The sequence below is a fragment of the Nipponia nippon genome, unplaced genomic scaffold (genome assembly GCF_047370975.1).
Source record: "Nipponia nippon isolate SJK-2023a ecotype South Korea unplaced genomic scaffold, ASM4737097v1 scaffold_4, whole genome shotgun sequence".
Taxonomy (NCBI): domain Eukaryota; kingdom Metazoa; phylum Chordata; class Aves; order Pelecaniformes; family Threskiornithidae; genus Nipponia; species Nipponia nippon.
In genome coordinates, this window is record NW_028262358.1 from 110,008,605 (window position 1) to 110,032,166 (window position 23,562).

The 23,562-nt window shown below is 50.2% G+C and overlaps 1 protein-coding gene across 1 annotated transcript; it reads right to left on the minus strand.

Annotated features, from left to right (window-relative positions):
- Positions 1-6,505: 6,505 nt before the first annotated feature.
- On the minus strand, positions 6,506-22,133 carry CYS1 (cystin 1). The gene is made up of 3 exons (XM_087776398.1): positions 21,933-22,133; positions 13,274-13,326; positions 6,506-7,866 (listed from the first exon to the last, which is right to left on the minus strand). Exons 1-3 carry the CDS (start codon positions 22,131-22,133, stop codon positions 7,761-7,763), a joined length of 360 nt encoding a protein of 119 aa, XP_087632524.1. The 3' UTR covers positions 6,506-7,760.
- Positions 22,134-23,562: the final 1,429 nt, after the last annotated feature.

Consider the following 23,562-nt stretch of genomic DNA (forward strand, 5'->3'; position numbering starts at 1 on the left):
GCGAGCTGGGAGCTGTGACTCCGGGCTCTGTCCGCAGAAGAGCCCATCGTTCTGGCAGGTGTGCGGAAGATGCAAAGAGAAGATCCCGTGGAGGATCCTGCTTCCCCCTCAGGAGAACAACTGGAAGGGGAGGCTTTACTGCGGGATCAGTGCTCTGGCAGAGTAGCACAAACCCTTCAGCTCCTGGGCTCTGCAGGTCTCCATAACGCTTTTATCTCCCAGGGGAAGATGTCCTACCTCTCTGTTCCTACTACTAGTTTTCAAGGAAGATTTTTCTGAGCATCAAGTCATATCCTAAACAATACCTGTAATTTTTTTGCCGATTTTTATATTGTCTCCTTGGCTTTGCCTACGTGAAACACGACCATGGATTTCACAGTTCTGTGCTCACCTTTCTGCTTTTCCATCGAACCCAGCTGTGGTCTGAGCTGTTACGTGCAGCCGGGAGGTGCAGCCAGCACGCATCCTGACGGGGCTGGAGTCTGGAACAGCTTCATCCTGGGAGAGAAAACAGCTCACGCGTGAGGAAGCCTTCCGAGCTACTGCCGTGCTAACGCAGGCATCGTGTGAGCAAAAGTCTATCATGTAGCCATTCTAAATCCATGAAAACGAATAATTTTCTAAAGAAAAATGCACGTGTGCTCAAATGTGTCCATTGGTTTTTGATGCTACATTTTGCAGTTAGACCAGCGTTGCTTTCCTGCGTGTGGTTATACAGCCAAATCTCCAGCTCAGCGGCAGCTCGCCTCGTCTTGCTCGCAAACCTGATGAGCACCAGTCCGCTTGCAGCTAGGATACTGGAAGCGTGAATCTGTTCTGAAGCTGCGGCGCTGGGTGGGCAGAGGTGGCCCGTGCAGCCGGCTGGTTGCGCGCTCGGTCTGCTCGTCTGGCTTAGGCTGCAGCGCTGGCCAGCTCTCCAGTTCCAGCTGTGAAAGCTGTGCTCGACGTCCTCTGAACGATGAAGGTGGCACTTCATCTGTTGTCTCTTCTGAGCCGAATCCTGCCTCAGGATTGCATCTGGCTTGAATTCATCTGCCGGGATAAGTCTTCTAACTGGTTTTGAAGTTTAATCTGTGAGCCCATCTGCCTGTTTACCTTCTGTTCGTGTCTGGCAAGCTGGAGGCAGGCAGGCTACGGCCATGAGAAGGCAAACTTCTTCCGTGTGTGCAGAAAGAGGGAATCGTGACTCAAAACCTGGCAACCTACAGGCTAAGGAAATGGCGAGACGGTTCCGGAGGATGCTGCAAAGCCTCAGCCACGTCTGTTTGCAGTGCATGGGATTACCTCCCCTGCAGCGAGTATGTTAGCACCGAGGCGTTTTTCTTTCCAGATTGGTTTCATCCTCTGTCAAGTGCAGTCCTCGATTTCTGCTTCAGTCCTTGAGTGTAGGAGGAGGAAATCAGGTGTCATTTACTTGCTGATGTGTGCAGGTGGCCATGGGCACGTCTTGCAGTGCAGAAAACTTGAGGAAGCCGGAGCATGCCCGTTCCTGGGAGAGATTTTTCTAGATGGGAAGAATACCTTAGGTTTAATTTTCTCCCTTGTAGTGTCTCTCGAGTTCAGAGTGATTTCTTTACTGTTGGTTATCATTGTCCAGATAAATGCACTTCACCCTGTGCGAATAATTGCCGTGTCCTGTGTACAGAGTGGGGGGAAAAAACCCAACCTGGTTGTGGATGAAGTCTGTGCCAGGCAGCTGGTGCTCCACCTCCCCTGCCAAGTGTGGTGGGGAGCTCTGCCACGCGCGTGTGGCACAGCTCCGGGGCTGCACCTCGTCCGGGGCACTGGCTCCACTTCAGCTCCTGGGGGGGGTGTGCGAGTGGTTTGGCTGAAAGCTTCTTGGGGTTTGATCCTCAGAGGAAGGAGGTTGGGGAAGAGCATCCCTGGGGTGGTGAGGGTGCCACCCTCCTTCCTCCTCCAATGTTGTGAAGGCGAGTAGGTGACAGCAGGGCGCTGGACATGATGCATCAGGGAACTATTGGTTGCTCTGCTTTCAGAGGTCTTGGCAATGGGATGCTGGCAGATACACACGTAGGGGAGCCCTCCTCACATCATACACTGGGCAAAAGGACCAGCAAGCAGGGTCCCAGAGACGGAGGTGGACTATAAAGACTTCTTACCCTGAGGAGCTATGGTTATGGTGACCGACTGTTCTTCATCCTTCTTTCCAGCCGTCTCACCCAAGCAGGGATCAAGTCACAGCTTTTTCCCCACTCAAGTCTACCTACAGCTCCCGACTGAATTCTTGATGCTTGTAGGAGATTTCACCGGCTGGCTACACACCAGGTAAAAGACAACTCACTTCCTAAAACCACTCCATCACTGATCTGTTTTCTTAGTTGCTCTGTGGGAAAGTGTTCTGCCCTTTTACTGGGCTATCGAAAAGGCAGAGCTCTGCAAAAAGAAGTAGCATCCATTGCAGTGCCGTCAGAAAGAAAAGGCATTTACAAAGAAAGGGGAAAAAAAGGATTCAAAGCATTTGTTTGCACATGAAAAACCCAGATTTGAGGGAAATTGAGAGTCTGAGTAAGTGCGCAAATTGGTTCTGTAGTTTCAGGTTCATTAGTTTTGTTTTTTAAGGTCTTGGGTTGAGTAATTTTAAAAACTATGGCTTTAATGATTGCACCACGAGAACCTTTCAGCTGGCATCCTGTTGCATGGCCAGGTAAGAAACCTCCTGAGCTTGTGGAAGTCACTAAGCTCAGAAGTGGTGATATATCTTCATGCACTAAAGAGTAATTTTTCCTGATTAGCTGAAAAAAATTACCCTCTTCAGTCCTCTCAGCAGCTGTGGTTTTGCCTCACTTAAAAAATAATAGTAATAGGAGGTATGTATAGACAGCCCAATGGCCAGCCAGGGTCTCTTACTCCTTTTGGACTGGTGCAAAACATGGTGTGTAGCATTTGTCTTTGTTAGATGAATAATGTAGTAATTTGGCTAATACGCATAGCCTATTGCTGTTTTATTAATGGGGATTAATAGCGTTAGCTCAAAACCCATGCTAAGCTACCCTGTCTTACGCTGCGTGTATTGGACAGGAGGGTAGTTTCTAAAATGATGAATGAGAGACTCTCCAGAACCCTACTTAATTCTAGCAGACCTGTTTTAGGGGCAGAAAGTACTGGCAAGCCAAATAATTTTTCATCTTACATGCAGTTGTGATTTGATGATGGTTATAGAGGACTACAATGAAAAGAAAATAAACTTTCTGATAATTCAGCTGGTGGGATGTCAGCATTCACTGCCTGAGATGTGGCAAAGTGATCTCCATAGTGCAATTCTCCTTTTTTTAAAAGAGCAATTAATTCAAGAAGTTTCTCTTTAATTTAGTCATGGGCTCAGGTACTTCTTCAATATGATTATTTACCTGCAAATGATCTAGTGTCCTATTTTCCCTGAGCAAAGGATGGACCAAAAGTAGGGTTACACTGACACCAGGTAGTTAAACTGTGCGATCCTGCCTTCCTAGCTACAAACCCCACTGCCACCCTCCAGGTTTTGGCACGCTGCTCCACCCATCAAATCCATATCTCTCCAATTTAGAGAGAAGGATGTTGTGGGGGACCGTGTCAAAGGCCTTACAGAAGTCCAGATAGACGACATCCGTAGCTCTTCCCTTGTCCACTGATGCAGTCACTCCATCATAGTAGGCCACTAGGTTGGTCAGGCAGGACTTGCCCTTGGTGAAGCCATCCTGGCTGTCTCGAATCACCTCCCTGTCCTCCATGGGCCTTAGCATAGCTTCTAGGAGGATCTGTTCCATGATCTTCCCAGGCACAGAGGTGAGGCTGACAGGCCGGTAGTTCCCAGGGTCCTCCTTTCTACCCTTCTTGAAAATGGGTGCAACGTTTCTCTTTTTCCAGTCCCCAGGGACTTCACCTGACTGCCATGACTTTTCCAATATCATGGAGAGTGGCTTGGCAGCTACATCAGCCAAGTCCCTCAGGACTCTGGGATGCAGCTCATCAGGTCCCATAGACTTATGTATGTTCAGGTTGCTCGGGTGGTCACGAACCTGATCTTCTCTTACACTGGGAGGGACTTTGCTCCCCCAGTCCCTGCCTTGCGGTCCATCCACTCAAGAGGTGCAGGAAGAGAGGTTGCCAGTGAAGACTGAGGCAAAGAAGTTGTTGAGTACCTCAGCCTTCTCCTCATCTGTTGTTACCAGTTTGCCAGTCTTGCTCATCAGGGGGGAGTACACTTTCTTTGACCTTCCTTTTCTGGCTGACATACCTGTAGAAGTCCTTGTTATTATTCTTTGCATCCCTTGCCAAGTTCAGCTCCAGGTGTGCCTTGGCCTTCCTGACTCCATCCCTACCCAAGCGGCCAGCATCCCTATACTCTTCCCAGGATACCTGTCCCTGCTTCCTGTGCGTTTCCTTCTTGCCCTTTAGTTTGACCAGCAGGACTCGACTCAGCCATGCCAGTCTCTTGCCTTCCTTGCCTGATTTGATTTCTCACACCTGGGGATTGAGAGCTCTTGTGCTCTATGGAAAGTGTCCTTAAAGGTCTGCCAGCTCTGTTCTGCTCCCTTGTCCCTGAGGGCAGTTTCCCAGGGGGTCCTATCGACTAACACCTTGAAGAGCTGGAATTTTGCTTTCCTTAAATTCGGGTCCTGACTTCACTCTTTGCCTGATCCATATCCCTCAGGACTGCAAACTCCACCAGTGCATGATCACTGCAGCCCAGGCTGCCTCCAAGCTTGATGTCACCGATTAGCTCACTTGTGCTGGGTGACCACCAGGTCCAGTACCGCATGCCCTCTGGTAGGGCTGTCTATTACCTGGCTTAAGAAGTTATCCTCAATGCATTCCAGGAGTCTCCTGGATTGTCTACAGCTTGCCGTGCTGCTTTTCCAGCAGGTGTTGGGGTGGTTGATGTCCCCCAGCAGGACGAGAGCCTGTGAGCGCGATGCTTCCTGTAGCTGGAGTAAGAAGGCTTTGTCAATAGGCTCCCCTTGATCGGGCAGCCTGTAGTAGACACCAACCACAAGGTTCCCTTTGTTGCCTCAGTCTCTGATTCTTACCCATAAGCTTTCAACCCGCTCATGGCTATTCTTCAGAGACAGCTCTTCACACTCTATCCATTTCTCAATGTAGAGGGCAACGCCTCCTCCCCTCCTTCCTTGCCTCTCCCTTCTGAACAGCCTGTAGCCATGCAGCCTCAGCGAGACAAACTCTGTGAGGTGAGCCAGGGCACAGGCAGAGGGACCCTGGGGGGAGGCAGAGCCTTGGTCCCTGCCTATGCCATGCTATGGGATGGAGCTGCCTGCTCTGCCTGGCATGGGGGCAGCTGCTGCAGTGCCCTGCCTGCTCATGTTGCAGCGTGGCCTGACGGCAGTGTGGCTTTCCTTCTGGTTTGCTGTGTCGCTGGAGTCCACCCAAAAGGATGGCAATATGCTGGCCCTGCCCTCGTGATGGGGGAGCTGTGACTGAGCTCCTTGAAGCATCTCCCCATGCATGCCAGAGACTCTGGGGACCTCAGTGCAAGAAAAGTCCTGTCCAAAAGAATGAAATCCAAACTGAAGGGAAATCTAAAAGAGTGCGGTGACTAAAGCAAGACAGGGTCTGGAGTACTGTGGTTGCCTATGGTGCTGGAGTCAGCAGGTCCCCCATGTTTTTCCTGCTCTCCACAGGCACATTCTGCTCACCCCAGTAGGTCTTTGGGAGCTGCTGAAAACTAATACAAGCTCTGGGAGATCTGGCCACTGACGCTTGACAAGCTGCAGAGAAACTGTTCTTACCACAGCTTAGCAGCACTAGTAGGTCTAAATATGACTGTTCCTGCCAAAAAATAAAGTGCTGTCATTCAAAATTGGATTTTTTGTGGGAGGGTTGGAGAACCCTTGCTCCAGAGGGCCCACCCAACTTCCTTCAAGCTATGCAAGGACGTCTGCTTTCTACTCTGGCTACTTCTGGGCCATCGTGGTATCATAGAATGGTTTGGGTTGGAAGGGACCTTAAAGATCACCTAGTTCCAACCCCCCTGCCATAGGCAGGGACACCTTCCACTAGATCAGGTTGCTCAAACCCCTGTCCAGCCTGGCCTTGAACACTTCCAGGGATGAGGATCTCTCACCTCTCTGGGCAACCTGTTCCAGCATCTCACCACCCTCACAGTAAACAATTTCTTCCTTATGTCCACCTAAATCTACCCTTTTTCAGTTTAAAACCATTACCCCTCACCCTGTCAAAGCGCCCTGGCCGGTGTGCTGGGAGCTCTTGCCTCCAAGCTTATGTAGCTTTGCGGGAGGTCAGCTCCCCTTCTGCTGCCCACCTCTGCTGGCCACCTGGCAGCTCCTGAGCCTTCAGGCAGAGCGCAGTGGCCAGCCTTGCTGAAGCCTGCTGCTGGAAAGACAACTGGAGCGTGAGTATGTGTGCCAGGGGCGTAATGGAGCGTCTGCCTCACGGCATCCCTCCTGCCATCCTCCAAGGATACGTTTTGCTTGGACATGTAAGCTGGACACTGTTTTTCATAACAACATTTGATGCCTTTACTGAGGGCTACATAGAGTACAGATGCATTTATTTCTGATTCACAGACACCAGGAATTACAAAGAAGTTAAAATGCAGCATCTTAAGATGTGTCCTGCTGTTTCCTCTTGCATTTGCACAGTCTATGTGAAGATTTCATCTGATGTCCTTTATGCTTCAGCTGAAGATGGAAACAAGGTATTTTTCTACTTCTGATAATAAGCAGCTACTCATAATACATTAAGATGCAGGTAAAATAAAGGCAGAAACCGTAAAATACCAGGCTTTCCTGTCAGGGAGCACTGAAAATATATGGTTTTCTTTGGAGAGATGACTTTCTGTTTTATTTTGCAGTCAGCTAATGGTACAATGTAGTGATTTTTCTTCTGGGTTACCTACAAGAAATAAATGGGAAGGCCAGGACTGATAATTCTGAAAACTGATCGCAAACAGCTGCTCTGGAATAGCGTGGAAGTTCCTCTCAAGATGGATGATCGCTGGCCGCAGCAAGGCAGCGCCAGGGGTGTGCCTCCTGCTTTCACTGGAGGATCCACACCTCGAAGCGCCAGGTACCACACTGATGCTGGCATCCCACCCCGACGGGATTGTACAAATCCTATGCTCCCTGTTGGCTCCCAGGAGTCTCGTTTGCCTGAGCAGTGGGATTTGAACTCTGGGATGACACTGCCTACGTACTGGATGGTGGGCTCACTCCTTTTTTCATCTTACATCCCATGCTGGGGACCATGTTCGAAGAGACAGTGCCAAATTCAGACCTGGAGGCTTGCGCAGCACAAGGAGTGAATTTGGCCTGTTTTAAGTGGCAGGAAAAAAAATTCATGCAACACCCCCTTAAGTGAGATCTGAATCGAATTATATTGCTCCATTTTTCTTCTGCTACGACAAAACAAGGTCTTCCTTCAAAGCACCGTATCTCAACACTTCTAGTATAACACTTCAATTCTAGTATGTCTTAATTTGTAAATACCATTTAGAAATGAGCTTCTAAATATCGATTCGCAAGATGAATTGGTCCCTCTTTCAGCGGCATCGATCAGAAATCAGCAGTTGGTGAGGATCTTCACGCTCTCACTCAGAATTGCTCAAGAGGCCTTTCTCCTCCATGTTTCCCAAGCAGCTGCACTGCCTCTCGTGCTTCACCTCCCTTCGCCACCCACCTCTCCTGTGCCGTCTTGCTGTGAGAGGTGTTATTTTGTCAGCAGCAGTTTTGCTCCAGCTGGGCTTCCAGGGGTGTGCTTGAAGTTCTGGTGGTGTGGGGTTGGGTTCAGCGGCAGTACTCCTGCTCGATGCTTGCCATGAGCTCCTCCTCCGAGTAATCATATGATATCGTGGACTGTCCCGCCGGCTTCTTGCTGCTCCTTTGTGGGCACCTGCCGGGGAAGGGAAGGAGTTATTGCTGTTATGAGAGAGAATCAAGCTCTGAAGACACAAGATGACCCTTACTTGATTTTTTTTGTGAATGAAAAGATCGAGCTGCACGTGGCTTTCTGAGACACAGATACTCTGTCACATCTAGTTCCCATACCCCACAGGCAGATCGCTTGCTGACATTTGCTGTCACTTGGCATCTATCTTAGTCTGCGAGTTCATTACAGTACAGCCCTTATGATGCTCCAGATCAAACTCCCAGAACCTTTCGGTGAGTTAGGTTTGAGGCCCAGCTAAAGGACTGCATAACCTTTATGCTAGTTACCAGTTTTAAGGTTTTATGCAGAAAGGGATTTCTTGTTTGTGTCTGTGAGGGACTTGAGTTTCAACCAAAATATGAATGCAGCTACCTCAAACTGCTCTTATGGCTTTTATTTATTTTCACATCAGCACAACTCTCTCACAAGTGGGAAGTGATGTATGATTCAAAGGGAACTGGTATGGGTTTCACTGGTATTATCAGAGGTGGTTTATGTTGGGTACAAGGGAAATCTGTCCCTGTGTGCATGAGGGAGAACAGTGAAAAGTCTTCTGCAGGCTTTGACCACTGTAGCTTATGCTGCCAAATGAGTCTACTTGATCTTGGCTCAAGAGAGGAGACAGCAGCTGACAAGCGAGTTCTCCTCCTTGACCTTGTAGAAAACTGGGAGATGAGCAAGCCGGGCCGTTAGGCTAGTCATCTCTGGAATTTGGGGCATGTGACTCCATGAAATGGACGTCATGGTGAGGTGCAGAGCTAAGTGGAGGCTTGAGCTGGTACATCCAAGCTGTAAAGTGCTCTGCCATGCCATGTCAACCGAGATCATTGGGCTTACTTTGTGGCCAGCCACTGGTGGGGAACAAATAAGCAAGAAAGAAATGGTTTTGTATGGCAGTTGGCTGGTTGCCAAAGAGGAGAGATTTTCATATCTGATAGCATGGCTTCAAATCTGTCCCAGACTCATTATGTAGCATCTGTCAACTTACCATTTCACTAAGGATGAGATCTATCTCACCCTTGGTCTTCTAGCTGGGATGAATTTGGTCATTAGCATCCTTTAGTGAAAAAACGGAGGACCTATTTATCAGATGAAATCACAGGAGCTGCCCAACACAGGTAAGTAAATGTAGAGTCAGAACTGAAGAAGAGCACCCTGAAATGCTTTTCTAAGGAAACTTTGTCATATAGGAGAAGTGCTTTCATAAGCCCTTAGCTTTCTTTGACAGACAGGAACTGCTGTCCTTGGGTGAGGGAGCATCCACAACACTCCTGAAGCAGGCAGCAGCCAGTCTCCTGCCGCTGTCGCTGCGGAGCAAACAGCACCAATGCAACCCTTCCTCTGTTCTTAACTGCCCAGGTCAGAAAGGCTCCTGCTCTGACCTGTCCAGCTGCTCTGACCTGGCTGTGTTAACACCGTGCCCCCTGCATGTCAGAAATAGTTTGATGCTTTCCCTGGAGCCACCTGATGGCCAGCTGGCGTGGCAGCTGGGTCATGTGGGTGTCCTACACTTATTTACGCTGCCCCGTGCCCTTGATGGCAAGTTCTAGTGGCAGCAAGATGGCAGCAAGTAGGATTTAGCAAGTAGACTCTTCTGCTTATTCCTTTCATTAATTTTCCTTCTGATGGACTGCAAGCAATCTAGTTTCCACTGCAGTAAATGAGAGCTGGGAAGAAAGCTAAAAGTCCAAGAGCTCGAACCATACACCAGCAGCTACAAAGCAAGAACTGGGGAAAGGAAATGCAGAAATATGACTTAAACACATGATTTATGGATTTAAACTCTGCACTGTGACAATCCTTAAACTAATTTTATATGACGTGATGAATTAGAGGCAGAGCCCTTGGCAGCTTGCTTGCAGGCCCACAGAAGAATCATTGTTTCTCTTAGCGGTTACATAATTTCCCACTGTTAATTATTCTTGATTCTTTGGCTTGCGCGGTGACCTCCAAGCGGGCGAGAAAATCTCCAGGTAAAACTGGAACTCATTGAAACTCATTAAAAGACAAAAGCAAATCCCACCTACCATGCACATCCCAGAACTGAGAGGAATAGAGAGGGCTGTTTATTTCAAGAGCAAAGGAAAAGCAAGTTGCTGCTCATGTTCTTTCTCTCTATTGTTGTGGCAAAGTTCTGTATCATTTAATATGGAGAAACAGAAATAAATTTAAAAATAAGAGGTTCTGTCTGGATAAAAGGAGAAACTCCCGCACCCTGAGGACAGCAAGCAGAGGAACAGGCTGTGGCTGCACAGTCTCCATCCTTGGAGGCTTTCAGGACCTGATGGGACAAAGCCTGCAGCGTTCTGCTCTGACCTCACAGCTGATGCAGCTTGGAGCAGGAGACTGGACTGGAGGCCTCCTGAGGCCCTCCTAGCCTGAACCTTGATCGGAAAGGCATGTTGGTGCAGCTGTTTCTGCTGGTCCTGGAATTCAGGGAGAGGCTGTGGCAGGGAAATCCAGAGCGCAGGACGTGGGCAGGACAGGAGCTGGTGGGCCACGAGCCTTCTCCTGCGCTCCTCCAGCTGCTCCAGCAGGAGAGGAGGCCCCTTGCTGCTCTCATCAACGCGCAGCCAGGGCTGCAGATCAGGGATTGCAATCACGTTGCATCCAGCTGAGGGCTGGTAGACTTTCCGATTCGGAAAATAACAGGTCAGTACCTTGTGAGAAAAATTTTTCAAACCCGAGATGTTCTGGGGGAGAGAGAAACCTGATAAGGAGCAATGCTGAGAGGGAAAGAGCTAGGTGAAAAGCCCCTGAGAGGGGAATTTGCAGCATGGTAGGACAGCAAAGAAAAAAAAGGCCAAGGCAACTCCGTCAAGATTCCTGTGCAGACTTCTGTACAGTATCTCGTTACTAAAAAGTTATTAACAGCTTGGAGGGAGTTTGGAAAGCAGCAATAAAAGTTATTTAGGGGGCTAGGGTGAAACAATTTAGGAAAGAGGAAAGCAAGAAATGTGCTCCATTTCAGCTAAAGGCCTCTCTGTGTTTAAAGATTAAAGGGGAGGAGGAATTTATTTTTTTTAATGGAAAGACAATGAACTATGCAATGAGGAGACGGAAATGCAAAGGGTAAAGTTAGACCAAAAGTGAGCAAAAACCACCTTTGAGCAAGACGTTGGGGGTGGTGTGCCAGCCTCGCCAGCAGTGGGATGGCTGGCAGTGCCGCGTCCCCGGTGTCAGGCAGCTGCCTGGTGTGGGGGAGAGCCGCCTGCGGGCTCTGGTGACAATATCTCTGATGGGTGGCTAGGGTGACAAGCTCCTAGGTAGAAATGTGAGTTAAGTGGCTGAAAATTGGGTTGGGGTGAATCTAGGCCACTGTTTTTATCATTTTGCTGAGGATGGGAAAGTCCAGGGTTAATCATTAAAATGCCTTCTCCAAAACCTTGCAACTGAAAAATGGGTCAAAACAACGCCCTGGTAACTCTGCCAGTGACACGAGCCTTGGCAGCAATTACACGATCGTTACAGCGTTCCGGGGCTGTGTCATCCCACCCGTGCACTACCAGATGCCAGACAGTGGTTCACAAAAGAATTGCAGGGGGAAAGAGAGGTAACGCAGCACAATCCGGAACACATCCAGCTGTGTTCCCATGCGCATCAAAGGTATTTATTAGGGCCTGGTTTAGATGCTTATGTGGTGTCACACAGGAATATTTGCAGTACAGGAGGTGCACACCTACAGCATCTATCTCATGTGACTGCCCTCTTGCAGACAGTATTAAGTCTCCGTATCTAGTTTTTTTTTCTCCCTTCTTGACATTTATTTCTTCTTTAATTGGCTTTATGGGAACTTCTTCAGTCAGCAACTCTATAAAGACAAGGCTGATTTTTGCTGCTTTATAATGTGAGTGTTTATCTAGAATAATTCTAGCCGCAGAAGTGTGAAGGATGAGACACCTACACACATTAACCGCTGTTTCTGGGGCTTGATTTGATTTCTTCAAAATGCAGTTTTTCTGGGTGTTGGACTATTTCCAAAAAAATGTTTGCATGCAGCTCTTGCCAACAGAAGTTGCAGCCCTGCTTATCACGGACACTACAGGCACTTCACACGTGAGCTGCGCAATGAGGCTCTGCAGCGGGTATAAAGCAAACGTTATCCACATGAAAATAAGCTCCTGCTTTGTCATCCCAGATGGGAAACCAGTTTCTGCCAAAGTCTTCCCTTTGCGCATCACAGAGGGAGGGAGAAGGAAAGCCCTGGCAGGGGATGAGGGGCCAGCGAAAACCTGGGGCTGGGGAGCTCAGCGTGGGACTGTGCACCCCCCAAGCAGACTGCTCACTTGCCATCGTAGCCCAAAGCCCACTGAGGATGCTGGAGAGCCCAGGAAAGCCCACAGTTGTCACGAGTGCCCATACGGGCCTTGCTGTCGGGAAAGCCAGGGTCAGGGGTGTTTTCTGAGCGCTCCTGAAATCAGCAGCCTCGCCAGGCGAGCTCCTGGCCAGCTTGGAGGGAGGGGAGGAGGATGAGGATGGGAAAGTCCATCCTCAGGAGGAGCTGGCGCCGGGGCTCTCGTGTCACATCCACCAGCGCTGCTTGGCGGTAGTAGGTCACACAGCCCGATGGCCAGGATCTGCAGATAGTCTGCTCTCAAGTGCTGCAGGAGCAGAGGGGCTGAATGACAGTCAGAGAGAGCCTGATGTTTAAGAGAGTCGCTCTTTAGCGTAAGGACATGATATTTTAAGATGGATTTTCAAGCCTTTTCATTTCATGTGGGTTACTTTAACACTTGCATCAAACTGTTCCCATCGCTTTTGGTGCAGGCAGACTCGGAGGCACAGTCTGCTCAGTAGCTTTTGCTTGTGGATGGAAGATTTCAGGTTTCTTTTGTTTGACACCCAGAGCAGTAGGTCCCCACCATTCCCCTGTCCCTGAGGGATGTTCATGTCTCTAACTGGTGTAGCGTGGGAGTGTCTCGTGAGTTTTCTCTTATGATTCCTGAGGAGCAAAGAGATGTTATCCTTCTTTTCTACATGCTGCAGAGCCCACAGATGACCTGTGAGTGAACCAGGGCCTGAGCTACTCACTGGGGCAGCTCTCCCCAGCTTTTCACAAGCTCCTTCAAGGTGCCTCTGTGCCATGTGGACATCCTACTAAATTCTGCATTGCTCATTACCAGGAATAAATCTCTTTCTTTACTGTACTTGAGCTGGAGCCTGGATCTTTTCAGGCAGCACAGCTCCAGAATTTTCTTTTAACTGGCAAACAGGCAGAGGACAGAATATTTAGGGCTACAAATGACTTGACACCATTCCCACCTCTCTTTTGCACAGCGGAAGGCATGCAGAAATAGCTTTCCCCTTTATGCTCCCTTTGTTTCAGCTGCTTTTACCCCCTGAAGATATAATTAAAGCACAGGGTACTCACTGATGGTCAGCGTTGTTGTTCTCTGGGCCTGGTGGGCTTCTGGTTGACAGAGCCTGCAAAAGAAGAAAAGTCACGTATTTCAGTTGCGACATTTTAAAGTCAAGGGAGGTGATTCTTCTCCTCTACTCCACTCTCATGAGACCCCAGTTGGAGTACTGCCTCCAGCGCTGGGGCCCCCAGCACAATAAAGACACGGACCTGTTGGAGCAGGACCATGAAAATGGTCAGAGGGCTTGAACACCTCTCCTATGAAGACAGGCTGAGAGAGCTGAGGTTGTTCAGCCTGGAGGAGAGAAGGCTCCAGGGAGACCTTATAGCAGCCTTTCAGTATACAAAGGGGGCTTATGAGAAAGATGGAGAGAGGCTTTTTACCAGGGCCTGTAGTGACAGGGCAAGGGGCAATGGTTTTAAACTGAAAGAGGGTAGATTTAGGTTGGATATAAGGAAGAAATTATTTATGATGAGGGTGGTGAGACACTGGACCAGGTTGCCCAGAGAGGCTGTGGATGCCCCATCCCTGGAGGTGTTCATGGTCAGGTTGGACGGGGCTCTGAGCAACCTGATCTCGTGGAAGATGTCCCTGCCCACGGCAGGACGGTTGGACTAGATGATCTTCAAAGGTCCCTTCCAACCCAAACCATTTTTTATTTCTGTGAAACCTATCTCTGTCCATAGCAGGCCATTTCTGCCCTGGTTTAAACCCCTAAACAACCTCTGTGGAGACAACATGGGTACAAGAGAGTCCCCTTTACTAACCACCCTTCTGCTGCTCTGTTTCAGCATTCAGGACACCTGGGTGGCTGCAGGCTATGGAACCGAAATCACCAAACATTAACTTGTTAAAGCCCCCAGTTTTCCCATGACAATGCACTGCCCCACTGGCTGACAGGTAGTAGTATGAAAATACCTGCTAAGGAAGGAAGTTATGGCAACACGGACCCAGTTCTTTTCACCTGACAAAGCTGTTTCCCTGCAATGATTCATCGGGAGTGAAATATCCACCTTCCCTACGCTGGAAGACCACAGGTTTCCAATAAGACACAAGGGGGGCAACCAAAGCCAAACCTAACAGCATTTAAAATGGGAAGATGATGGGACCCTGTGTCTGTCTGAGCCCCCAGCTGGACCAGTAATAAAACAAACCCCTTGCAGCCAGATGCTACTGAGAAGAATATAACCTTCATCTTTTTCCACTCCTCCACTGTGCTCTTATGGGGAAAGGGAGGAGAACAAGGACAAGGGCTGTGGCTTTGCACAAAACTAGACCCATTTTGGCCTGCTGTTATTTCTTCTGAGCTGCAGTTCTGAAGCTGGTGGGCCTCCTTCGTACAAGTTACCCTGAGTTTCACGATGACACAAACAGATGTTAAACGGGTAGCACACAGAACCAAAGCGAGGACTTGGCTTCCAGAAAATAGAAATCAAAAGTTGTTCCATCAGTGTGGAAAAGAGGAAAAGATTTTTCTGTACAAGAAAAAAGGGAAGCGAAGGAACCGGAGAGAGGTGTGGAAAAGCTTGCAGTTCAGAGCCATTGCCTGTACATCTGCTCTGCGGTGTTTCTGCAGGGCTGGATGGGATCAAGCGATTCCTCAGCAAGATCATGTACCTGCTCTTGAAATAAGTCAAACCTGTGCTGCCTCAAGGTCCAGCAGTGCACGGGACTGGTGCTGGTAAGCGTGGGAGCTGTAGAGGGGAGCTACCCCTCTATAGGCAGCGCCGGTACAGGGATGATGGCTTTATGCACAGTTTTGCACTGATTTAAATCAGTTGGTAACGCTCAGGCTTGTATGTGCTGTCTGCTGGACAGAAATGTCCACCTGGGTGTCTGACATTATTGCACAGCACCTAATTTTAATTTGAGAGGAGATGTTTTCACTACATCTCCTTCCTTTCACTTCCTTAGCTGCTTCACATGCGGATGCACAGGAGCTGAGCTTTAAACACAGTGCTTTTCTGTTTGGGTGGGCTTTGTGCTGCCATGGTCACTCTTGGATCCCATGCTTAAGCAGGTGAGGTGGGGCTGCAGCAAAGACACCTCTCTCACGGCACTGGGTCAATGCCTCTTCCAGGTGAGTTCTAAGTAGCTTCCACTTCTGGGGCTGGGAAAGGTGTCTGCTATCCACAGCCTTTCATGTCCTAGCTGCTTGCTTAAAATCACAAACTAAATCTCTATGAAAGACCTGTAACATCTTTTGATACCTGTCAAAAGGCACTCCATTTCCTTTCAGAAGAGCCCCTGCTCTTTGGCAACACTTTGTTTTCTCTGGAAGAGCCTGAACTGTTCTAGAAACAGCTCCTGGGTCCAAGTGGAGATGAGGCTATGTGTGAAAGCTGACGGTGAGGGAAGAGAGTTCCCTCCTGGTTATTTAGCATCGTTTCTTGGCAATCTCCCGCAAGCAACAAGAGCAAGAGGCAGTGCCAGGAGGATGCCATGCTGAGCTCCAAGGGCTGACTCCTCCTGGGAGTGCACCCCACAACGCAGCCCCTCGTCCTCACCATCACCCCCAGGCTATTGCTGCCACCCCAGTTTCCTTCCACCGGACGAAGAACATCATTCATCCTTAGCACCAAGGGGAATACAGTTCTCCAGGAGTGCTTTGATGCTGCTTTTCCCACAGCGAGAACCCAGCTTCCAACACTTCTGGGCAAAGGATGGGTTTGGATCAGTTTAGGGAGGGGTTTGAGTTGTACAGTAGGTTGTCTTTTTTTCTCCCCTTGTGGCTGACTCCTCCATATTACGAGCTGTACGTGTTGTGTGGGTGGAAGACAGAATTAATTAGTCATCAGGACAAAGCAGCTCTGGTTAGCAAAATCTGCTTCTCTGTGCAAAATCAGCTCCCACCTTCTCCAAGGGATCTGTCAGCAACAATGCTTATTTCCCAAGAGAATTCAGCATTGGCACAGGTAGATCTCTAATTTAATCCGATGCATCAGGAAAAACTGGGGGGGGGAGTGAAAACAAAAGGCACCTCCAGCCTCTGCCTTTCCACCACCGTCAGAGCCTCCGCACTTCGAGAGCTGCTCCTAATTCCCCTGAGCGAAGGACGCGTGGCTCCGCGATGCCCGAGTGACACCATGCGCCGGGCAGGATGCGGAGCAGGGGCTGCGGCAGGCAGAGAGACACAATAAAAACTGACCCCACCCAGCCCGCTCGGGATTGCTGTAATGCACATGTTGCAAGTTCAGCAGATAATTAGTATTAGCCCTTTATGTGGGTTAAGATGATTCGCACGTCACGACACTTAATATTATGGGTTCCTATCGTACAGCTAAATAAATAATTGCTGGCCTGGTTGGCCTATGCCCTGTTAAGAGATAAATGAAGTCAGCTTCTCCTTTCTGCAGCTTGCAGTCATCTTTTTATTACTCACCCAGACTGCAGCGTATCTCCTTGTTTTCCACCCTGTTCTCAGTGTAGGCATCTTGTGCTGGGGTCTGTTGTGCTGCAAAGCCCCACATCGCCCCACATCTCTCCCTCCTCCAAGTTTGAAGGCTTGGATATTAAGCTCACCGAGCACGTACTCAGGTTTAATTTAATGTAACGAGATGTGAGGTGGAGTGGTTTGACAGCCGTTGCACACACAGTTCAGCCGTCCTGTATGTTAGGGCAGCGGCTCCTGGGAGCAAGGTGGAGCAGAGCTGGAAGCAGGAGCTATTTCTCTTTACCATGTGCATGACCCAGCGCTCCCGGGGTGCAGCTTCCCACTCCCCCCAACCTGATGCAAGCTGTGGCTGGTGTTTCTCACTCATCCTGCCAGCCCTTGCCCCCACAGCTCCCTCCCTTCTCCCTCCGTCAGCTCTAGCAGCCGCAGGTGAGCTGGGTGAGAACACCCTTCCCTGGGACCCGCGGGGTAATCTGGAGCCGTGCACCTTTGGGGGCTCTGAACTGTCCCCGAGCTGCATTGAAACCGGTCGACTACAGTCTCAACTATAGTCTCAACTATAGTCTCAACCTCATTGTCTCCAAAACGGGGTGGCCAAATTCAAGCTGCCTCTTGGGGATGGTCCCTGTGCTGGCCCCTGAACCATGCCCAAGCGTTATTTGAGAGACTGCAAGTTGCCCAGGCCAAAACCTGGCCTGGGACCATCCTAGCATCTCAGCAGGGCAGACCATCATGGCCCGATGCCAGGCAGCTGCTATGGTGTAGTTCACCAGTACAGATATGGCCCTGAGATAGAGAAGAGAGATAGAACCTGAGTGGTCCCATCGTGTACAAGGGAGCCTAGAGAGTGACTGAGCCACCTAAAACATGTACATGGGAGCAGTGTGGTCCCCTGCCAGTGCTGCTCTGCTGCGCTGTGATTTCACAGCGTGGCTTTTCTGCAGGATGTAAGCCAGTGCCTCCTTCCCTGCCTCTGCTGCTCCCAAATCCCTCCTCACAAACACCCCATGAACTGGACCAGGGGACCAGCCTGAGCTGAAATGAAAATCTCCCCCCTTGGAGGGGAGGGAGGCGATGTGAGCCAGAGCACATCGCAGATGCAGTTTTCAGCACAGCTGCAGATGGCTGAGCTGGTACAGAAGGGCAGCACCCTCCAGCGACGCCAGCAAATGATGTGGGTGGCTAAGCCAGTCATCACTGCCAAAAACAGCCTCTCATGAACCCACAGCTGGAGTTAGCACTGGCAAAAACATCTAGCTTACCTAACGTGTCGGTAGGTACCAAACGGGATGTATAGCCCCAGCTGCATCATCCCAGGCAAAGCACGCCCAGCCTTGCTCCGGTCTGCAGCAACATCCTCTGGCCAGCGAAGGAACTGGGAACAGGCAGTGGATGGGAAGTGGGCAGGGATGCGGGGAATTCCCACGCTTCCCCTCTCCTGCCAACTAAAACACCAGCTCCCAGCTATTCTGCGCATGCCCTGTGCTTAGTTTTTAGATCAGGAATGATTTCAGGGCAAAAGTGATCCATGCTCTGCCGAGTGATGTTGGGGAAAAAAATACCTAGCCAGCAGTTTCTGGAGTCCAGCTGCAACACAGCTGTGCTGGGAGGCTGACACTGGCTGAGGGGACAGCACAGCTCGCTCCTCGCTGGGCTTCAGTGAAGTTCCAGGTGCTTTTAAAAAGACGAGGAAGGTAAAGTGAGGAATTTAACTGCAGAATCTGAAATAATCTGACTTTGAACTTTTCCCTTAGCTGCTTCCCTTAGCTGTTCGCAGTTCAAGGGGTCCCAGATGTTCAGCTGGAAAAGATCTTTTCTGAAGTCACCCTGGCCAGTGGAGCACGGCTGCCTACACGACTGTAGGAGAACATGTTGACTCGAGGGCATTTTTGACTTTTAATACAACCAGGAAGAAAATGCTGAAATAAATTGCTAACAGCACAGAATTAGAAAGATCAAATTTCTGTTGGGGGAAGCATATTTTAACAAAAGTAGAAAAATAAACCTATCTGAATTCCTGTAAGAAACTAATGGGGTATGACATTAAATGTCCCCACAGGACCCCTCCGTGTTTGCAGCTCGGCCCAGCCAGCCATGAGATGATGCTGTGCCACACCAATCTGCAGAAACAACATTTATCTGGCTGAAAAAAACAGGCAAAGTTTTGAAGGCTTGTTTTTTTTTAAAATATATGATAGTCCCTCTAGAAGATGGTTAATACACCCTCTACCTGTGTTATTCCCCTGCTGCGGCTGGGGAGATTGGCTTACTGTAATCGCACCCCATCTCCAGTCAGGAGGAGCAACGGTGCTGTGGAAAAAGCTGCTAAATGCAAGACTCTAACATGTCTGCCTGATTTTTCCGTTTCAGGAAACCAGTGGGGAAATGCCTGAGGCCACGGCCTCTCCCCTGGTTTCCACCGAGAGCTGCCACCCCGCTCTTTCTCCGTGTTGAAGAAAGAAATGAGGAAAAAGCATGTATAACCAAACAGAACCGACGGCAAGCCTGAAAATGGACATTTGATGCTGAGAAGGAGGTGTTGGGGTCTGCTCCGAGCTGGGTTCATGTTCCCCATCAGGATTCGGTTCCCAGCCCATTGCTGTGATGTGCTTTCACTCTTCTCACTCCCAAGCACTATCTGAATGCAACAGAGGTGCCTCAAGCCTTTAAATGCAGGCGCATCCCTCTCCACCAGCCCTTGCCACCTGGCCCGACCGCCCATCGGCACTGCCAGCTTGCTGCTGGAGGACAAAGTGCATTGGGGTTCAGGCGGGAAAGCACAACATCGATGCACATCACGCCCAGGAGAAACCCAGCCGCAACAGCAGAGAGCTGAGTCCTGCTTGCAGGCAACCGCTCTCTTCTGGCCAGTGGCAAACCTCTCCTCTCCTCCCACCAGCCAGAATCTGCTTCTCCACAGGCTGTTTCTCATCAGACTTTTCTACTGTAATACCTCCTTGTTGCCTTTCCTCCTCCTGCCTCATCTTTCCCCCATTAGCTCTGCTCAATCAACACATCCCTTCTTCTCTGAAATTTCTTCGCTCATCCCCCAGTTTGCACAGCTGAACAGGGCAAAGCAAGTAAGTTCCCACCACGAGACAGAAATTATAAATGACTGGCTGGGAAACTGGCAAGACTGAGAGAAATTGCCCTCAAAATTTCTAGCAAGGAACTAGTGACACAACGAAGCTGGTATCCCTTTCCAGAAACCTCCTTCACTGGCCTCATGGGAAGGGTGGGACTGCAGTTTGCACAACGACCTAAAAGACTAAATTGCATCCAGTAAACAAGCAAAACTTGGTGCTGCAAACAGTTTCGTCCCTCCTTCTCTCCAGCTAGTGACTTTTTAGGCCTCAAGGACTCAAAAAAGTAAGCCCATGACTGCTCTCTCAACAGGACCATAGCCACCGCAAGTTCAGGTAAAGAAGCTACGAAGAAGAGCTTTAAGTTTTCCCTGAAAATATCTAAGACTTCTCTTGTATGTCTTTTATATCTTTGAAAAACACTGGTAAGCCTTTGCTGTCTTTCAAGCAACCTGTTTGGGTGCAACCAAGAGGCAAACAAGAGGCATCAGCAGCATCTGGTCAAGGAGACACACAAGATGCTCAGCATCACCGTCAGCTCACAGGCAGCACAGATGTGTGCTGCACCCACTTGACCACACTGGGTGACCGAAGCCTCATGTGCCTGCTTCAGGTTGAATTTTGAGGGTCCTCACAGACATCGCTGTGCTGCAAGGCTTGACGGTGTTCCCACCCCGGGCTTGCATGGGGTGTGACCGCGACCCGGAGCAGCCGAGGTGATGCTATGGGTTCCTCACCAACGTTTCTGCCAGAGGAGGAGGTCTGCAGCAGGGAGCTGGGTACAGTGACACCCCCCCCACACCACCCCAGGGGCCACATCTTAAATTCTTCATCCTTTCTGGTTTGCCCCTTGTCATTAGTTCACTAATATGCCACGGTATACTGTCTCTCTACCGATTTTTGTAAAGAAAGATGGGGGCAGCTCCATTGCCTTTCTGATGTGTAATTACCCAGAATATACGTCACTTCAGAATAGAGCTAAAATACCACTTTATGCACAGGAAAATTCACGGCCAATATCATTATTATTTTTAAAGATCCAGACATGATGTTCACATGTGGAGACAGAGGGAAAATGGACAACAGCAGCTTCTATGCCTGTAAGTAAAGATAAATGGGGGAAGCCGGGAGGACTGCTCATAAATGAGAGTCACTCAGGGGAGAAAGCGGTGCTGCACCGAGCTCCCGTTCATACCGCAGGAGGGTCTGGAGTTAAAAGGGCAAGGAAAAAATATGACAATACAAGATCTCTATTTTTTTTCCATTCCCAAATCTGACGTTCTTTGAGGATTTTCTTTAAAACTTGTCTAAAAAAAGGGTTCTCATACCGAATCCTGCCAAGTTTCCTAATGGCAAATTTATTTTGTATTGAAGTTATTCTTACCCCACGGATGCGCAGCTTGCAATGGAAACTATAGACTTTTAAAAGAGCAAAACTGAGGCATGCAAGGCAGAAAGTCCTAGGTCGTCAATATTTGTCTCTATTTTTAAATTTATTACTTTAGTCTGATGACTTTGGTGCATCTGCGTGGAGCAGCGTTTATCTAACGAACAGCACGCAACTTCCAAAGCCGCGCTAAGATGAAAGAAGCTGGTGATTTTTGGCCTCATCACCAGATGATACAGATGCTGCTGTTATTTTTGGATAGGAAAAAAAAAAAGATAAATCTCAGCTCCCTCAGAGGCAAATCCACTATTTGTTAAACAGAAAGAGACCGAAATGCTTCTTTAGGAAGAGCCAGACTGCAATTGCAGCGGATTGGCAAACATTAAATGGCAGCTTTACCTTCGCATTTTAAAACTTCTGTTCACAGCCCTGACCCAGAGAAAAGCGCCAGCCGTACTTTATGAAGTCGAGCTATTTCCATAGGGCAGGAAAAGAAACTTTCAGTAGCGCAGGGAAACTGGAGAAGGGGATGGCCCGTTTCGGGACGGTATTTCCCTTGCACCAGAGAGAGAAAATGCAAAGGGAACAGCAAATGTGACGGAGCGCGGTTTGCCAGCGAAGATAAAAAGGATTTAATGCCATTTGCATTTTGAGGAAGCCATGGCTGCAGCAGTCAGCGTCGCCTCGGCAGCGGCTCCCCAGCCCGGCGGGGACCCCCCAGGGACGGGGGCCGGAGGCCGGGGGGGCAGCGCCGGGAGGGCCCGCCGGGTCGCGGGGTCCGCTCGGGGGCCGGGGCGGGCACTTACCGGCTGCTCGTCCCGGGGCGGGGGGATGCCGCCGGCGGCCGGGGCTCGGCGGCCGGGGCCGGGCAGCGCCGCCGCCTCCTCGCGCTCGGCCGGCACCGTCCGCAGCAGCTCCCGCTTCTCCGCCGCCGCCGCTCTGCCCGCGGGCACCGCCGCCGCCCCCGCCGCCGCCGCGCCCCGCCGCCGGCTGCTGCCGCTGCCCATGGCCGCCGGTGCCGGGCCAAGGGGCCGCGCCGGCGGGGGGCGGCGGGGAGCGCTCGGGCCCGCCGCCTCTCCCGGCCGGGGCGGACGCGGGCGCGGTTCTTGGCCGCTCCCCGGAGACTGGGTCTCCCAAAACCTTTTTTTTTTTTTGGGGGGGTGTGGGGAGAATCCCACCCAGAAGCGCCCCAGGGCCAAGGGAAGGAACCGGTGATGCAGGGGAGGGATGCACAGACGTTTCTAACCACCGTTTTTGAGCCCAGAGCGCAGGCAGGCTGCCTCGCTCTGCTTATCCTTCCAAAACCTTCAAACCCAGCCCGTTATCTCAAAAACTTTCAAAACCAGCCCGTTATCTCAGGCCTCCCGAGCCTCCCGTTCCTTACATACATCTCCCGGGGCCCTGGGGGGAACATTGTCATCTTCAGGGACCGTGCAGCAGGAACAGCAATCCTGGGCTAAATTCAAGCACACCTCACTCAGATGGGTCTTTGCAGACTTTTGGAAAATAACGCAGCCCGGAGGATGTCATTTGGGGCAGGTTTTGGGCACTGAGTGGCCGTTCTGGCAGCGTTACTGGGCCAGGGAAATTTTCCACCCTAGGACTAACCAGTGAACGGAGTGGAGTTTCGGGAAGCCCCCGTGCAAAGGAGGGGGCAGCTGGGCTCCTCCGCAGCCTGTCCCCACGGCCAGAGTCACTCCCTGCTTCCCGGCAGCCTGCCGAGCCTGTGGAGCAGATCCCTTAACCATCCTCAACTGCTTCTCTCTGTCTTTGCTTCCGACAATAAAACATTTGTGCAATTGTGGGACACTCCGGGAGGTATCGCTCAAATTAAAAAGTACCTGTTAAAGGCAAGACTGTTGTTTCCCCCTGGGGAGGAGAGCAGGGGGGTAAAGCGGCTGCTTGGTTTCCAGCCCCTACCTGCACGCAGGTGAGTGGGAGGGAGAGCAGCTCCCGCAGGGCGGCAGCTCCCCTCCTTCCAAACCAGAGGCTGATAAAAGCAGGAGGGGCAGAGGAGTGCCTGCTGACTGCTCCTCGTCACCGATTGCAATGATTGTATCTACCAGTCATTCATTCTGCTGCCTCTTCCTAAACCACCAAGCTAAAGCCCAAGAGTTTGTAAGGGAGGGGCTGGAGGAGGGAAGGCAATGAGCGGTCAGACCACTGCCAGAAGGGTGGGCTTATAAGAAGGGGGCTTATAAGAAAGGTGGGGACAGACTTTTTAGCAGGGCCTGTTGCAATAGGACAAGGGGTAATGGTCTTAAACTAAAAGAAAGCAGATATAGACTAAATACAAGGAAGAAATTTTTTACAATGAGGGCAGTGAAACACTGGAACAGGTTTCCCAGGGAAACCGTCTGTAGATGCCCCATCCCTGGAAACACTCAAGGTCAGGTTGGACGGGGCTCTGAGCAACCTGATCTAGTTGAAGATGTC

Excerpts from the sequence above, each read along its gene's own strand:
- CYS1 (XM_087776398.1), bottom strand. The coding sequence starts at position 22,133 with ATGGGCAGCGGCAGCAGCCGGCGGCGGGGCGCGGCGGCGGCGGGGGCG. Across the intron at positions 13,327-21,932 it reads CGCCCCGGGACGAGCAGCCG|GCTCTGTCAACCAGAAGCCC; the intron begins GTAAGTGCCCGC and ends CTTCTTTTGCAG. Across the intron at positions 7,867-13,273 it reads AACAACAACGCTGACCATCA|GTGCCCACAAAGGAGCAGCA; the intron begins GTGAGTACCCTG and ends CTTCCCCGGCAG.